This window comes from Pseudochaenichthys georgianus, chromosome 15 (genome assembly GCF_902827115.2).
Source record: "Pseudochaenichthys georgianus chromosome 15, fPseGeo1.2, whole genome shotgun sequence".
Classification (NCBI taxonomy): domain Eukaryota; kingdom Metazoa; phylum Chordata; class Actinopteri; order Perciformes; family Channichthyidae; genus Pseudochaenichthys; species Pseudochaenichthys georgianus.
Window position 1 is genome coordinate 23,428,470 of NC_047517.1, and position 17,279 is coordinate 23,445,748.

Consider the following 17,279-nt stretch of genomic DNA (forward strand, 5'->3'; position numbering starts at 1 on the left):
ACACACACACACACACACACACACACACACACACACACACACACACACACACTCATATTCATGAGCTTGTGTTCTCATCGTGTCCATATGCTCTCACTGGTGTAGTGCTGCTGCTCTGCTGCTCACAAACTGGCCTTTTCACCACGGCGGGGCGACAAGACTGAAGCAGTCACCCCCCCCCCAACCGGGCGGACCCCAATCAATTACACAGCCCTCATACACACTCACACACAAGCACAAAGGCCCCCTCAAAGCTACTGATGCTGCGGTCCTCTTATTGGCCCCTGTGTGACTTTAGGGCCTCTCTGTTTAATAAGGTGTTATAATCAGACCACCAAGGGTCTGTGACACCGGGACCTACTCTACATCCTTCACACACACTGACTGAGCAAGACGTGTGTGTGTGTGTGTGTGTGTGTGTGTGTGTGTGTGTGTGTGTGTGTGTGTGTGTGTGTGTGTGTGTGTGTGTGTGTGTGTGTGTGTGTGTGTGTGTGTGTGTGTGTGTGTGTGTGTGTGTGTGTGTGTGTGTGTGTGTGTGTGTGTGTGTGTGTGTGTGTGTGTGTGTGTGCGCGCGCAAGGGAAACCATCAATGAGAACAATAAGAGACGCGTTCCATTCTCCCTGACTTGTAAATTATGTAAAACACCAAGGGGCCTCTGTTAACTATTGTGGGGATATTGAAATCCCCTCTTTACATCCCAACAAGTCAACCACATAGGAGACATAAACCACTTTCTGTTCTGCATCAAGAGAGGCCAAGTCACAGCAGAGGCTCCTGCAGAAGAGGAGGGAAAATGGGTAAAGCTGCAGACTGCAAAAGCATGTGTGTATGTGTGTGTGTGTGTGTGTGTGTGTGTGTGTGTGTGTGTGTGTGTGTGTGTGTGTGTGTGTGTGTGTGTGTGTGTGTGTGTGTGTGTGTGTGTGTGTGTGAGATAACGTTGTCAGTGTCTATGCTAGCATCACAGCTATTGTGGTGCAGGTGTGGACAGAGGACAGAAGCAGCTCTGTGTGCCATCCACAGACAGGAACACACACGCCTCTGTCATAAGAGCTTGGCAAAGACTCTCACACACACACACACACACCCTGATGGCCTTTGGATCTAACAAGCTCATTGAGATGCACTGCATTTAAATCTGTACTCTGCATTGAAAAGATGTCCGTCTGTGTGTTTTCCAGGGTCGCTGTATTAATTTCCAGCGAGTCAAAGATGGGGAGTCCACCCCGAGCAACCGGCCCCCTCCTCGCACTCATCACTCCCCCTCCCCTCCTCCTCCTCCTCAGCCCGCCGAAGAGCGACCTCTTGTGTCCAACTCTGTCCCTCGTACCAAGCCTCCGTCGAGAGGGCCCCGCACCACGCCACCCTCCCGCGCACCCCCCCCTTCTCACCAACCCCCTCCAGGTCCACCCCCAGCCCGTGCACCCCCACCATCTCGACCCCCACCCAGGATCTGATGATGAACACGGGGGCCTCCTACTAAACAAAGTGATACATCAATTAATTCCATAAAACACCCATGTCAGTCTTTCATCCTGAAGACAGCAGACATTCAATCTTAAAAAGCCAGACCCTCTGATTTGGAGCTCTGTGCTTTGTTGCTGGACAGCAGAAATGTATTTATCTCAATATCAAAATCTACTGAGTTTCATAAAGAAAACTTTTGTAAAACAAAAATGCAAACATTATATAAACAACAAGCATGTAGTTACTTGATTAAGCCTGTGTGTACAGTATTAAATGTGATGGTTAGAGGATGTGCAAACATTTTTGGAAACTTAAGTGTTGCTGAAAGTTATTTTAGTGTTAATAAGGGTAAATAGTTTACTTAGGGTTGGTAGAGAATAATGTCTAATGAGTAGGTGGAGGAAAATACAGCATGTAGAGAAAGATTATTGGAATTTCATTTATGTTGGCTTTGTTTTTTTTTACTTTACACTTTCTTTAAAAAAATAATCTGACTAATTCATCTTTTTAAACACAATTTTTTGCATTTTGGGGACATTTTAGGGTAACGGTTCAGTGATACTATTGCAACTGCAGGACAGTTACTCCATATTTTATTTATTATAACACAAGCCCTGTCTGCATCTGTTTTCTAGTTAGTGTCAGGTCGGTTTCTGGCTTTCTTCATCTGAGTTAGGGGAATGTTAAGATGGATATTAGGAAGCATTCTGGCTTGGCATCAGATGTATTTGTGGCCTTACTAGCAAAGAGTACACAGGAAATGTTTATTGTACTGCATTAAGTGACTAAAATTATCTTTTGCATTATTTCTTAAATAACAACCTTTTGTGTTTGTCTCCATTAAACAATGTTTTTTTAAATGCTGTCTAGAAGTGATTTATTTACGTTTTTCAAAAATGTGGTACCATTTCAATAGGAGTTTGCAGTCATACTGTAAATCAGTTCAGATCGCAGCAAGTGAAAAACATGACATGTTCATTAGTTAATTGGATATTGCAAGATGCAATATTTGGTGATGTAATGTAAGCACATTATTAAATTAAACCTATTACTCAAGCACTAATAAACAATCAATGACATTTATATTGTTAGGCCTCAAAATTGAAACTAAATACTAATATTTTTCATTGCTTTTAGGTTTATTGAAGGTCATTTCTGTAACATCACTGCACTGACATAATTCTTATTCATACCAAATTTCTAAAAACAGGTTCTCATCTTGTCATTAATGGTTACTGTGTAGTAAGACAATCAAAAGTCTACCGAAATACTTTCTGAAGCCCCTTTAATACACACTTCACCGCTCTGAGTGTCCTGACTGAGTCGTGGAAATCTGCTTCTCTCCTCCAAGACGCCGACTGACACACTGAGCTCAGACACAAAAGAGTGCGATTAGGAGGTTGCTATGAATCATTTTTGCTGCAATCCATCTGGGGCACACACGAGGCTAATGGTATGTTCACTGACCCTGCACAACAACCTACAGCTTCTCTCTCCGTCTTTAAGGGGCTGCACTGAATGGGCTGGAGATAACTGGGTTTATAATATGGAGAAATAAAAAAGGGAAATATTGTCTCATCTTCTCAGTATAACATTTTTTTTCCTGTATTTTAAATCACCTTAAAATGTATTCATTAACAGTCTTTTGCTGCGCCCTCAAGTGACAAAATAACACAAGACAGATATTAAACTTCACAAACCAGTCTTATTGTCTATCTCCATATTAATGTTTTCACATAAATACATGTATTTTTAAGGAAATAGGGAGTATAACTGATGCATAAAACAGATTACAGTTGAGTAATTTTAAGCCAAAAGCCCTTAAAGCTAAAGGACGTCAGAGCATTTTGTGAGCTTTGAGAGAAGGAACAGTTTAAAAACAAACTAATTCACCTTCAATGAGTCTGTCTGAATGGCACACCGACAGACACGCACATAATGGTGTAAATCTGCATTTTAGTATGTTTATGAACACACCATCACACCCAACACATTAAAAGTCCATTGAGTAATAAAAGGATGCTCTTCAGGCTTTCCTCTTGTTCTTCTGCATTTTCTTTCCAGACGTCGCCCCCTTCTGGGCTCCTCTCACCATGCCCTTGAACTGGCCCTGTAGTTTGGCACGCTTCCTGTGGATACACAAAGAATAAAATATGTAAGCATCGGATATTTTTATACAAATTAATTCCTTATGAGAATGTAGATGAGTGAATTTAGGTACCTGCGATTGAGCTGGGACTTCTTCAGAGGGATGTAAGCGTAAGGGTCATGCTTCCCTGTTTTCTTTACGTCTCCTTTTCCTTTCTGAGAGATGTAGAAGAAAAGAAGAGCCATTCAGAATGATCATTTCTAAACCAGAAACTCCTGCAGTGCATTTCTGAAAGCTGTCGTACTCACCTTTGACTTGTACTCTGCCCCAGTGTCTTCACTTCCTCTCAGGGGTCTGTGGATACCTGAACCCCCAGCTGAGAAGAAGAAGAAAGATGTGCTGCTTAGTCTCATGACATGCTGCCAATCCAGCACCTAGGCTTAATGCAACCCCCTTAATGCTTAAGCAGTTTTATCTCTGAGGATGTTCGGCACCAGTCCTACCTTTGTATTTAAGCTGTGGCGCAATGTCCATGTCCTCGTCCATGTTGTCATCTCTGAACTTCCTTTTCTGTATCTTTTTCTGAAGGTGATTAAAAACAAAAAAAGGTTAAAACGGCAGTACAAATTTCTCTACAGTAACAACAGCACTACAACATGTCTGTGTCACATATATACAAAAGTACTCACACTTTTGACTCCAGCCTCTTCTAAGATATCCTTCATCTCTCCCTCATCTGTAGACATGGATTGATCATTGTCATTTGCTCTGACAAAAAGCAATGTACAAGATGATGAGATTAATTAAAGAACTCCTCTTACCGTCATCCTTTCCATCGTCCTCTTCATCCTCTCTGATGATCAGCCGTCCGTCTGATGTCACCTTGAAACCATGCTCAACCTTGGCACTCTTTTTCAGTTTTGGGTTGGTGGCTAAAATAATACAAAAACATGTTAAAAGAAATACCATGACAGGATATTTCTTTCTTCGAAAAGTCAAAATGCAAACACCGTATGTTACCTAGCACTCTCTGGGAAACCGTAGGATCCAGGAAGTTAAGCGGGTCATCTTCCTCTCCTTCTTTGAGCCAGGCCCGTGCTTTCTGCGGTTTGCCTCCTTTCTTCTGAGCTTTACGAGCCTTTCCTTCATCTTCTGACATATCACTGTCCGACTCTGCAAGGATGTCCTCAATACTAGAGAGTGGAGGGCAAAAGGTTGTTTATTTATTTTTTTGAGGAAAGGGGAAAATGTACGAGGTTATCCAGGGCTTTGTTTGGGAAAACGGCAGTGTACCTTTGGCTCTTTGTTTTAGGGTTCTCATGTTCGCTCTCAGAATCATCGTTCTGCTCCGCCACCTGCTTCTGCCTCTTGGTGCGAGCTTCAGCCTTGCGGATGTTTGCAAGCACCTTGTGGTGTTCTACAGGCAGCATGCTCTTCACTAGCTCGAAACTGGAGAAACAGCCCAGAATCAGACACATGCAGAACAATCCGTACAGTACATCATACTGTGTCACAAAGAAGTGATGTAGTTGTGTTTCCCAGAGGAGACGTCTGGTGCCGTAAAGACAACCGTGTTATAACTGGTGCCATTATTAAAAAAAAGATATGCCCTTTTATGAATATGTGCATATTATTAATATGCTTGCATCTTAAACATTTGACTGGCCATGGCTTTAAATCAGTCGTGTTTAAAAAACAAACAACGATGCTAGCAGACAAAGAAACATTTTTAAAAGCTAAAAAGAAACAAAGATGCATCTCAGATGATCAAACATCAGTTCCCAATCAAAAACAACACATTATAAAAAAGGACAAATACAACCATTTCCCTTCTTTTTTTGTTTAAGTAATGGTAATGAATGGCACTGCTGTAAGAGGGCCAACTAAACTGTAGGAATTAGCAAACCAGACATTCTAAACAATGGAGGAAAAACCAAAAGGAAAATATAAGATGAATTGGACATTTTTTGACGTGCATTATTACAGACCATCTCCTCTTCTTCAGTCAATTGAAAGGGCCCAGCTGGGGCTGATAAACAAGCACTTACCCAAACTTCCTGATGAACTTGGTGAAGATGTTCTTCAGTTTGGTTCTGAAGTGCCTCCTCACATCGTCTTTGATGTTCCCAACTCCCTCCATCTGAACACAGAGAGTGACATCTGTATTAAATCAGGGCGCAACTGTCCCTTACAGTAGAAATGAGTATCAACAGGGACAATGCCTACCATGACAGAGGCATGGGATGCGAGCGTCTTGGGGTCCATGATGAAGAGGATGACCTTGATGAAGCCTAAGGCGGCTTTGACTATCTCCCTGGTACGAGAGGTGAGCAGCAGACAGATGTTGTGCAGCAGCTGCTCCCTGGTGTTCGTGTCTATAGCGTCTGGGGAAGAAAGAAAAGCAGACTGAATGCAGGTCACAAATCACAGCATTCAAAAACACCAACAGGAAATGAGTGAAAATCTGCAGACCTACCTTTGTATTCAAACATCAGTCGAGTTAGAGCCAACACTGTGCAGGTGATCATGGTGACGGAGCCTGTGAGTCCTGCGTACACCAGCATCAAATACTCCTCCAAGGCATCTGGATAAGAGCCACATACTCCATTAGTATTTTAAACAAAATTGTCTTTGTGAGTAACTTGCGTCCACGTATACAAAACTGAAGGAAGACAGATGTGTTACCTTTTGTGTTCCCACAGAAGCGGACAAATGCTTTTCCTATTTCCACCAGCAGAGTGTAGGCATTCTTACGCGCTCCAGCAGACACCTCCTTGGTGCATATAATCACCTGACGGAGAGCAAACACATTCCATTCATAAATAACAGTACGTCAGATAACATCAGTATCAATGTGTTTGTTTTCATTAGTGTTTTTACCTCTGGCAGAAGGGCTGGGATAAAGTCTTTGTGTTCTTCAGTGAGCCCCTTCACAATGTGGATCAGACACTTGAGTCGTGGCTGAGCAACACAAATAAAAGATACAATTAGAAAGTACAATAAAACATTTTTAAAAAATCAATCACACCTAGAGTTGGTTTGATTTGACTTCTCTCTACACAGCAGGCTCACCCTTTTGGCCGGCGATGAGGCCTTCTTCAGAGTGTCGAGCAGGACCACTTTGAGTGTGTCCAGATTGGCAACGACAAAGGATCTGCACTCCTCTCTCTCTCCTCCACACATCTCCTCCAGCACACGGTATGCCTTCTTCTGCATGCCTGCCTCTTTGGACTAGAAAACAAACGTAACAAAAGACACAAAGAAATTAATCAATTTAGCTTTAATTAAAAACTGGAAAGCGATTAAGCACACTCTGTATACCCTTACCTCCAAATATGGCCTAATCAGCTCAAAGGTTTTAGTCATGGTGGCCACATCTACAGCGGGAGCCATGGCCACCACAAGGTCCATCATTGACAGCCTGAGAGAGAGAGGTTCAATAGAAAGTTGTACTCATAATTCAATTACATAATAAACTGAGGCAAACATAATTCTACAGCAATATATCTGTATTTATGTCCTACCGTGTGAACTCTGTGGTGTCCGAGCTGCTCAGTTTGTCTGTGGCTTTTTGCAGGAACGTGCCGACCAGCTGAGGATGAGCGTTTGATTAGTGATACCCTAGCACAATAAATATGGCCCATCACAGTAATAGGGGTGCAACAACTAATCGACTTAATCGATTACCAAATTAGTTGCCAACCAATTCAGTCGTTGATTCGTTGGTGACGTCATCACGTGTGTTTTATGCGCGGTTAAGCTCCAACGTTATTGGTCTTTTTATCGGCATTGGAGACATTTAAAAAAGATATGTCTTTTTGCATACATAAAAAATGATGTATTTTCGATCTTTCCAATCCAGAAGAGAGATCTTTCTCTCCCGTCTGTGTGCGAGGGGGCGGGGCAGTTTACACACACGCAGCTGCTACATGCATGCAACACACTGCGGAGAGAACGCGCTCCGAGGTGTGGTTAAACTTTACCTATCTCGATGTGGACAATGCTCGTTGCCAAAAGTCCAATAAGAGTTTAGCATGTAACAGCGGTAACACGAGCAATTTGTCTAAACATTTAGCAAAAGTGCTCCACATCCAGACGGAGGAATGCACCGGGTTCGACCGTCTTTCTAGTAGCTCTGTAGCCCCGTCCACGAGTAACTTTTCCACATCAGGTGTTATGTATGCTAGCAGCAACACACCGAGTTAACTACATTATACAAACATGGGTTAATGATTAGAGGAAACTGAGTTATTTATTTTGTTAAAATCTCAGCTATCCTGTTTACAGTTCTGTCTTCACATTATTTAATACGATTTGTTAAAACATTGTTGTTTCTTTTGATGTGAAATATTATGTATTTAATTTAAATAAAAAGCAATGTTAATTTTGTTCAAAATGTGTTTAGTTAATTTAATAATATATGTATTTTTGAATCAAGTATTCATCTTTATTGTCTTCATTGTTAGTTTCCACATGCCTAAAACAACCTCAAGCTAAATCTAAACATTGATGGCTAAATAAGAGTGTTTGAGAAATTGTGCAAGGCGTAATAGTCCGAAGTCGATTAATCGATTATCAAATTAGTCGTTTGTTGCAGCCCTACACAGTAAAGACAGACAATACAAATCATCAGTTCTTTATGAAAGAAAACTAGCAATGTTTTTTCGGAATGCTGTGTTTAGTAAGTTCATAGTTAAACATAAATTAAGTTAACAAACATCAAGTGCGTTGTCACTGCACCACATGTGAACAAAGTGAACTGACCTGTGTTTCAGTGACAGTTAGATAGATCTTGATGGTGTCTAGTACGGCCATCCTGTAGGTGGAGGACTCTCCAGCTGCCGGCTGCTGGCCATACACGTTGAAAAGGATTGGCAGGAAGTTCTTGGAGAAGCGGCCCACTTCAGCCTTTTCTTCCTCTACAGAAATAAAGTACACAAAGGATTTTGGAATGATTTGATTCAAGAGAAAGTCACCTGTATGCGTTGTCTCTATCTGGAAACACGAGTGTCTTCCTACCGGTGGAGCAGCTCTTGTTGACGACAGTGCGTAGAGCCTGGCACACTGTGAGCCTCAGGTCCGGTCGCTCGTTAATAATCGTACCGAGTGTGCGGGCTAAGCCTTTGAACGAAACCAGCAGGTCTACAGGACATGTACAGAAACCAGGAAGCATGGTCCAAATCTGAAAGACAGCATACAGACATGGACTTAAAAAAAATAAAACTTTTGACTGTGAATCCATCAAGGTTATGTCCGTGTAGAGCTACCTGCGTCTGTAATGTCCCGTAGACTTTGGCCTCAAGTTTATGTCCTGGTTGCTCCAATTCATCAGCTATAAAACAAAGTTATCAAGTTAATACCTAGCCATCATGTTCCCTCTAGCCTAAAGTTGAGCCTCACACACGTGTTTACCTCTCTGCTTGAGTGTGGAAGCCAGAGGGAGGAAATAAGAAGAGAAGAAAGCGAGGTGAGTGTTCTTCACGTGATCCCGTATGACCGGGATCAGCCAACTGCGTGGGAACTCCAAGTCATCCCTGGTGACAAAAAGCAACAGTCCGTTGAACCACAATAATGACAGGAACATTGCCCCACAATGTTTCCTTTAAAGAAATGCATTAATCTTGAGTTGAAGCCCTGCCCTTACATTATATTGTTTGGGGTTCCAGAAAACATTTTCACTTTGACTGCCAAACAAGGTGATGTGGTGGCGTATACATTACATTACATGTTACTTGTTAGACGCTTTTATCCAAAGCGACTTACATACTCAATACTGTGGGCAATCCCCACAGGAGCAATTTGGGGTGAAGTGTCTTGCCCAGGGATACAACGACATGCTGACTGCAGTGGGGTTTGAACCTATGACCCCCTGATCCGAACACCAGCGCACTAATCCACACGCCTCCCATACATCTCCGTTAGCTCGTTGTAGAATTGTATTAGATTGGAAATCCCCTAAGCCCCCGTCTTACTCCATTTGGCTTAAAGGCCTGGTATTCCTTCTGAAACTTGAGAAGGTAAAATATACTCTTAGAGGCTCTGTAGACAGTTTTTATAAGAAATGGCAGTGCTTGATAGATTATTTCAACAACCTCCAAACACTCCTGACCTGATAGCAGATGGCCCTGAGCTCAATAGAGATTGCTCTGAAAAATGCGCGCGGACGAAATGACGCAGGAAGGGTTTGGGGGGCCTCCCCCTAGAACATTTTGATGTTTGCAGGTCTTAAGGCCCTGACACACCAAGCAGTCACCAGAGGACTAGCCGACGCTGAAGTCGGCTGTTGCCTGGCCGTGTTCTCCTGCGTTTTGGCCATGTGTCGCACGGGAACACACCGCACCGACTTCAGTGCATGAGTGGCAATAACTCTCCTTACCAGCAGGTGGCGGTAGTGTGTATTCGTCATTCAAAAGAGGCAACAACCGGAAGACAGAGAAGAAGAAGAGTATCTTTTCTCCGTAATATCATACAGAGCTGGCCTCTCCTGGATCAAGGTGATGAGCAGGTCTTCATTTGCATCATTCCAGATCGCCATGATGAGATGAAAATGAATAGCAGTCTGTGTGTGCCTTCTTAAATCGTTTGTTTATGTCCCTCACTTCCGCTTCGCTTCTCATTGCACTGATTTGCTAGCTGAACAGCCAATCAGAGTGATTATTTGGTCCGACTGCCAGACCCGATGCATTGCCGATTCAACATGTTGAATCGGCCATGCATCGGGTCTGGCAGTCCAAATAAGGCGTGTCACGGTCGACGGTGCGGGACACACCAACCTGACTACGGCGCCGCGAATGCCCGACAGCCTCTGACGGCCTCTGACGGCCTCTGACTCCCAAAATCGGGTTGGTGTGTCAGGGCCTTTATGGCGCGTTTCCACTGCAGCGGGTAGATCGCTTTAAGAGTGCCAAGCCGTGCGGGGCCCGTTTTTGGTTGCGTTTCTACTTGGCCTAGTTTTGGCCCGGGACTACTTTTTCACCTTTTTTCTGGCCCGACTAAATCGTGGTTCTAGGGCCAGGAACAACCAGGCTGAGTCGGGCTGAGTATGCTAAACTAGAGAGAGAATCGCTGGCAAGGGGGCTACAACTACAACAAGATGAACATATTTGACCGTGATTTAATTGTAATACACGTTTCAAAATGATGCCGAAGTAACAACATACTGATACCGGTTAGTAAAAACCATGAATTAATGCTTTGACAAGTCTGCAGACAGACGGCAGGCGAAAAACCCTTTTAAAATGCGTGTTTTCTAAATGGAGTTTGGCTAAGCTAACGTTATATATGCTCCGACCGTCCACACTCACAACAACGGCCTATACAGACATAATTAAACCAGCGACTGTATTCGCCATGACACAGGCACTCTGTGGTTTGTACTTGTTTAACTTTTGTCTAGTTTCTGAACAGATATGAGGAGCTGTGAGCTCTGCGTGCTAACGGCTGTGTTGTTTTTCTGGGGCTCTCATTGAAGATGACGTCACGGCTCCGCCTACACTGCGTTACTATAGTAACTGCCCCAGTTCCTAAACTGTAATGGAAGCATTCTCTAGACTGAATTATAAGATGAACCACCACAATATTATATTGTACAATTTCAATTTTATTCTTCATTTCACTTGTTTGTTTGTTCTTGTTTGCATGCCCTGCATAGCTATAAGAAATACTTCAGTTATTGGTCAAGACACTTTCCATCTGATGAAGGCAAATGCCTTCCCAGATGTAAAAAAGTAGAAAACATTACATTCAGTTATAACTGCCAAAACAAACATTATTTACACTATTATGGCCCCTGTTAAAAATGTTTGTAATGTTACTGTAAGTTGGTCGAACGAATGCCTTCTCATCCGGAAGCTGACCGAGCAGCAGTCGAGAGGAGCCGAGCACATCCGCGAAGCACACAAAATGGCGACGTCAGAGTACGCAATACTCTTTAGTTGCCCCACTTATGTGACAGACAAGAAGAGTATGTGACAGACAAGAATAGTCAATTCTAATGCAGGGTATATGCAGGAATCCTGAAGTCAAATGTAATACCTTTTAAGACCTTTTTTAAGACCCTTTCCATACATTTTAAGACCTCATCGCAACTTCGAGTTTTAACCGGTTACATTGGCGACACTTTACCTCACATTTACTATATTGATTGTAAGATAGCACAGCTAAACAGAGTGCAGACAGACTCCTGAAGCCTCCTCTCCACATGAACTTCAACCTGTGAAGGTAAGGTTTAATGCAGTATGCTGCTTTGTTGCTTCTGTACTCTGTGCTCTTTCATTCCAGTAAAACTCCTCAGAAACCACTATTTGTCCAATAAACAAAACAATTGACAAAACTTTGAACTATGAAATATATTAAACTTTGGTGAGCTTCAGCGGGGTAATGCCATATAGGAGCTCCCTCACACATACCCAGGGGTTAAATTGAGCTGGGGCTGTCCGGGGCTAAGCCCGGCACATAAGACGATGCTCTGACGTCATCACCCTCACACATTTGTCATATGTTTATAAAAAAACCGATATATATATATATGTTAAGACTTTTCTTGTTGGTTTGTTCTAAAAATGGATGAAGATCATCGTCTCAATTGTGACCCTGTATGATTGTGCCTGTTCTTCAATAATAAAAAAAAAACATTGGAAAAAATAAAAGAAAGAAATCATTAATCACACTTACTCAAAGCCGGTGATGTTGAGAGGAACAGCGCCCAGCACCACTTCAGGCCCCATGCTCACTACAGCGCCTCCTACAGCCAGGTCCAACTCTCCGATGAAGGGGAAATGAGGAGTGGAGCGCAGGTCTGCTAGAGACTGCAGGGACTGTCCGGCACATAACACAAACATTCAGGCAAAGTTCTATCTCTAACTCACAGTAATGTACAAATGTAAGTGGCTTTACCTTGGTCATGATGGGGTGAGCACGTTTCCCTGTAGACCGATAGAAGCAACCCAGGATCTGCAGCACAAATGGCCAGGAGGCATGGTAGCGATAGGACAAGCCTTCCTCTACGATGCTGAAAAACAGATACAATTATCATGGTAAACATTCACATGAAGTCTCTGAATAGAGAAGTGGAAAGATTGAGACCAGAGTGCTTACCGAAACATTTTGCAGACATAGGAGGGGTTCCCTGCAGAGGCTGTGGCAGTGATCATGCCCATTTCCTCCATGTGAGGGGCTACACATTCAGTCAGCAAAGTCTGAAACAGATAAAATGTGTAAAATATGGCCCCTGCATACACTGTTAAATAAAGGAAAAGAAACAACTGATTTGTCAACTTGAGTTACTCAATGTAGATGGATGATGTCTTTACCTTCAGTGTATTGGTTGCTGCAGAAGCCACCTGTGTATGAGGCGACAGCAGGCAGGACATGGCAGCAGAGAAGAGGCGAGGGAGGTGACCCAAACTCAAAGAGCTCTGCAAACTACACAAAGACACACAAACTGTTGATCTACCTTTCTAAATCTGACTGGAAAACACACAATTACAACAAAAACGTGATGCTACTAATATGAGAAAACACTATTACCCTGCCAAGTGAACATGTGCTTTCTCCATGACAGCGAGCCAGGCCAGCAGCGGCTGTAGGTCGTTCTCACTGGGCAGGTAGTCGTACAGAGCCTGACGATGGGAAATGGCATATTAGCTTTCAAACCACATTTTGTGTTATTCATTTTCCATGTTTGTTTTATTCTCTCACCGTGATGATCTGTGCGTTGAGTTCTGGTGAGAGGGTTGCAGCATTCGGCTTCCCGCTGAATAGCCTATGAAAGGACTGCATGGCACTCGCTGTCACCAGCTATGGACAGAAGAATAGCAGCCATGTTAGACACTACATTGTTGTATCCATGATAAGAACAACAACCTATGCATGTTTTTGAGCTCTCACCACATGGCTGAGTGTCATCACTCGCAGCAGAGTCTCACAACAGGACTTGACCGCTCCCAGAGGAAACGTCCCCATCAACTCCTTCAGAAGACCCAGCACATGAAGAGTGGTGGTGTCCTCTTTGCTGCCTGGAGGGGTAAGAAACATACTTAAACTACAATATACAGGACAATTTCAAAAGAATATTTTAAACTATTTAATATCCCACAATAAGAAAACAAATTATGTTTGTCTTACCTCCTGCCTGTTCCATTTCTTTCATGCAGAACTTGGCTGTGGTTCCTGCTGCAGGGTGATGGGTCGGGGCATTATCTCTAAAGAGGAAGTCGCTACCTCTGAGAATGGAGCAGACTCCTTGCTGTGCAGCTTTACGGACCTGGGAGCCACAATTGACAGAAAATGAAATGTAAAATAATTGTACATTTGTAGCTTCTTATTCACTTTTCAATACTTATGAGGTGTTTAGTAGCAGGCTTGTGAGACAGACCTTAGGCTTGCTGTGCACTGTGAAGCTGAGCAGTCCGTGGTAAGCCTGAAGAGTAGACGGGTAAGTCCAAACAGATATATCCTGCTTCCTCAGCAAAGTGGCCAGGCATGACAGGATCTAGAAATGCAGTAATGACAAACTCAATCTATGCTGCAGTTTTCATCATCGAACAATATAAAAAAATAAATAGAAAGAAATGTACTCACCCATCTGAGCGCAGAGGCAGACTCAGACGTTGCCTGTTTGGACATGACGTCCATCAGAGCCTTGGTGGTGTCAGAGAACTTAGACATGAGCACTGGAGCCGGAACCCTGAAGAACGAAACACCAATCGGATGAAAATCATTTCAAGTCATAACTCATTAGCCTTGACGTGAATGGGAGTTTTGTTTTGGCAAGAAAAGTTGTTAAAGTTTTACCGTTTCATGACGAGGTTGAGGAGATACGCCACAGCGGCCTGAGACTCTGTCGTATCCACGACCTCAAGAGTGGTCATCTACCATAAGCACAAACACGCTGCATTTTCAGATACAACACCAAGGTTTATTGTAATCTTCAACACATACAGTTAGTGGTTATGTCTTTGTAAATGTTCCTTTTAAAGCAGCACTCACCAAAGCAGCAAAGTACTCTGTTTCAGTCTCCTTTCCTCCTTGACTACGGATCACCTCTGTAACAGCTGCCAGTACCGCACAGATCTGTAAAGAAAATATGTAAGTATACACTTGAAAATATTGTGTTTGTACCGTTAAATCAACTCTTACAAATGTCATCAATACATTTTCAAAGCTACCCTCAATGTTTTAGCCTTTCCTCCTAATGGAAAAAGGCTTTTTCACTGCACCAAAACAACAAGTTTTCATTACAAGTTACCCTAATAAAGATATTTGTTGATGGAGTTGTGTGTGAATGTACCATCAGTGGAGTACCTACCTCTTTGTGAGCAGCTGAATTGGACTCCCAGTAGCGCTGCACCTTCCTGAAGGTCAGGTTGGAGCAGTCGGACAGGCCGCTGAGGAAGGTTCCTGACGTCCTATCTGAAAACGCCTCGTCTGGCTCCTCTTCCATGCGGGCATCCTTACGGCTACCAATCTCCAGCGGACCAGCCTGCAGATCATTGTGCAGCTTCAGAGCATCAACTGTTAGGTCATTCCTTCCTGTGGGGTAAAAAGATGGAGAGACACACCATTACATTAAGCCAACTTCCACATACACAACGCTTTTATATATTTTGCCCCCACATTTTAGGACAATGAGGATGAATGATGATAAACATACAGCGATATTTAACAAGACATTTTAAGGTTTGTAAATAACATTGATTCAAAGAATCATGCATTATTTGGCTGAGGATTAGACTGATGGCAATAAACCCCTAAATCACAGTGGAAGCTAAACTTACAGAAAGTGTACTTTAAACCTTGTTTTTTTACTTCTGGCAGTCATTAACAGCTAATTGTAAAAATTGGTATTAAATATGATGGTAAAAAATGTTTGTACCAAGGAATCTAGGCATTATGTATAATAAAATGTTATAATTTCTACACAAATATATAGTTGTTGTATACCGTAAATAAATGCAGAAATACAAAAAAGTAACCCATGGTAAAACTGTACGTCACTGGCCAATTATTAACAAAGTATCTTCACTTTTATTGTCAATACTGTCATTTTGTAGGTGCTGCCTGTATGACATCAGACATATTAATAGTTATCTGTCTATCGACAGTTAACCATGTGTGTGTCTCTCAAACACACAGCAGTTGTTACCATGAATAACCAAACACTTAACTGTGTTATTACAAAATAGTCAAAGGAAAAAGACAGAAAGATATTTAGATTTTAGGTTCTCAATTGCCAACTATTTTGAGGTTGATGAACACTTAATGGCATTTTATGTAAAGCTAGCTGCAAGTTAAATGGCTGACGCGAGCTAAAGTTAGCAGTAGCTACGGACCCACGTGTAATGTTAACGGGAGGCTTACCGGAGGGTCGGCTGAAGAAGCGGCTTTTTGCAGCCTGTCGGAAGCGACTCGTCTCCGGGTTTGAGTCGCTGCTGTGTCCCTTCTTCCATCGTTTTAGTTTAGTCCCCGTCCCAGATCGAAGTTTCCCTGATTTGACCATTTTCGGGGTTGAAAATAATCACGTTACCCCAACTGTCTGCAGCTGACGCCGTCGCTTACCAAGTGACGTCACGTGTCTGGCCTGGACATGCAGTTGTTTAGCCAATAGATGGCGCCGTTCAGTTATACATTACATAAACAGCACACACAATAATAAACAGTTTCAAGTCAAATGTATTATTTATAATAAACAAAAAGGCCACCATATTTTTACATCCATATCTCAGTCCTTTTTTAATGTCTCTTGTCTTCCTATTTTTTGCTCTTCCTCTGACTGACTTTTTTGTTGCTTTTCCCCATCACATCACGTTTTGTATAATGTCCTTGTCATTCAAATAAAGCGATTGACACCAACACAAAAACGCTATAAGAGTAAGACTTATGTTTATCTTTCCACATATACAATTTGTGAATTTAACGTGTGACCCCATACACAGATCAATTTCTACACTTCTTCACATCAAAATGTATGGCCTTGTTGTGATCATGATTTGCACAGTTTGACCAGATTTTCTTCTTATATTGTTATTTGAAGGATTTACAGATGTTAGTAACCAGCATGCATAGAAAAAGGAAAATATTTATGTGATGCCCCAAATCTACATGTGTAGTTGGGAACCAATGCTCTAGGATAAGTTACAACTTGTGATGCCTTAATAATCATGAAAGCAGAGAGTGATTTTAAATTCACAATATTTATTGATAAGTTATTCAAGTACAGTGAGCATCCTATTTTACATAAAACGTATTTAGTTTGGAGGGATGAAATAAAAAACAAACCTCGTATTACCTTTTAGAAAGGTGCCTTCATACATTCGGTGTCTTTAATAAAAATATAGTTGTGTATGAAAATAAAGTGTGCACATTGTAACATGACCAAACAGCACATATGGAAACTGATATTTACATGTTTCGGTTTGTCCAAAATGTTCTGCCACCCTTACTCTACTTCTCAAATGGCATGACAGAAATCTTTAAATATAGAAAAGAAGAAGGGGATTGTATTTCCCTCATGTGGACCCTGGCCCCAGTTGAACAGTATTCAGTTTAAAGGGGACCTATCATGCAAAATGCACTTTTATACGTATTTTATTCATGAATGTGTCCCCGGTGTGTCAGGGAACTCACCAAGTGTCAGGAAACACAACCCTCTCTCTTTTCCTCCATACCCAAATCTCTAAAAACGGGGCTGCAATGGATCTGATACAGACTGATACAGATTTGAAA

The 17,279-nt window shown here is 42.3% G+C and overlaps 2 protein-coding genes across 3 annotated transcripts in view; one reads left to right on the forward strand and one right to left on the reverse strand.

The window, feature by feature from the left end:
- The window catches only part of antxr1d (ANTXR cell adhesion molecule 1d), a 29,707-nt gene extending 27,382 nt beyond the window's left edge, over positions 1-2,325 (forward strand). For both annotated transcript variants that reach the window (XM_034100110.1, XM_034100109.1), the window contains exon 18: positions 1,180-2,325. In XM_034100110.1, the coding sequence (XP_033956001.1) occupies positions 1,180-1,455 (276 nt within the window). In that variant the 3' untranslated portion in view covers positions 1,456-2,325. The remainder of the gene's footprint in view (positions 1-1,179) is intronic.
- An 825-nt stretch (positions 2,326-3,150) lies between these two features.
- On the reverse strand, positions 3,151-16,131 carry rrp12 (ribosomal RNA processing 12 homolog). Its single transcript, XM_034100108.2, has 34 exons — positions 15,915-16,131; positions 14,863-15,086; positions 14,544-14,627; positions 14,349-14,425; positions 14,136-14,241; positions 13,930-14,046; positions 13,680-13,818; positions 13,443-13,570; positions 13,254-13,352; positions 13,083-13,174; positions 12,866-12,977; positions 12,651-12,751; positions 12,450-12,564; positions 12,228-12,370; positions 8,967-9,088; positions 8,822-8,886; positions 8,574-8,736; positions 8,319-8,473; positions 7,079-7,146; positions 6,882-6,975; positions 6,627-6,785; positions 6,435-6,515; positions 6,240-6,345; positions 6,031-6,138; positions 5,781-5,938; positions 5,603-5,694; positions 4,848-5,003; positions 4,575-4,747; positions 4,376-4,486; positions 4,244-4,290; positions 4,058-4,136; positions 3,863-3,930; positions 3,687-3,769; positions 3,151-3,594 (listed from the first exon to the last, which is right to left on the reverse strand). Exons 1-34 carry the CDS (start codon positions 16,051-16,053, stop codon positions 3,492-3,494), a joined length of 3,867 nt encoding a protein of 1,288 aa, XP_033955999.1. The 5' UTR covers positions 16,054-16,131; the 3' UTR covers positions 3,151-3,491.
- Between the last annotated feature and the right edge of the window lie 1,148 nt (positions 16,132-17,279).

Coding starts and splice junctions, on each gene's coding strand:
- rrp12 (XM_034100108.2), bottom strand. CDS start 16,053: ATGGTCAAATCAGGGAAACTTCGATCTGGGACGGGGACTAAACTAAAA. Junction 14,426..14,543: donor CAGAGTACTTTGCTGCTTTG/GTGAGTGCTGCT, acceptor TGCTTATGGTAG/ATGACCACTCTTGAGGTCGT. Junction 13,353..13,442: donor TGATGACACTCAGCCATGTG/GTGAGAGCTCAA, acceptor TTCTGTCCATAG/CTGGTGACAGCGAGTGCCAT.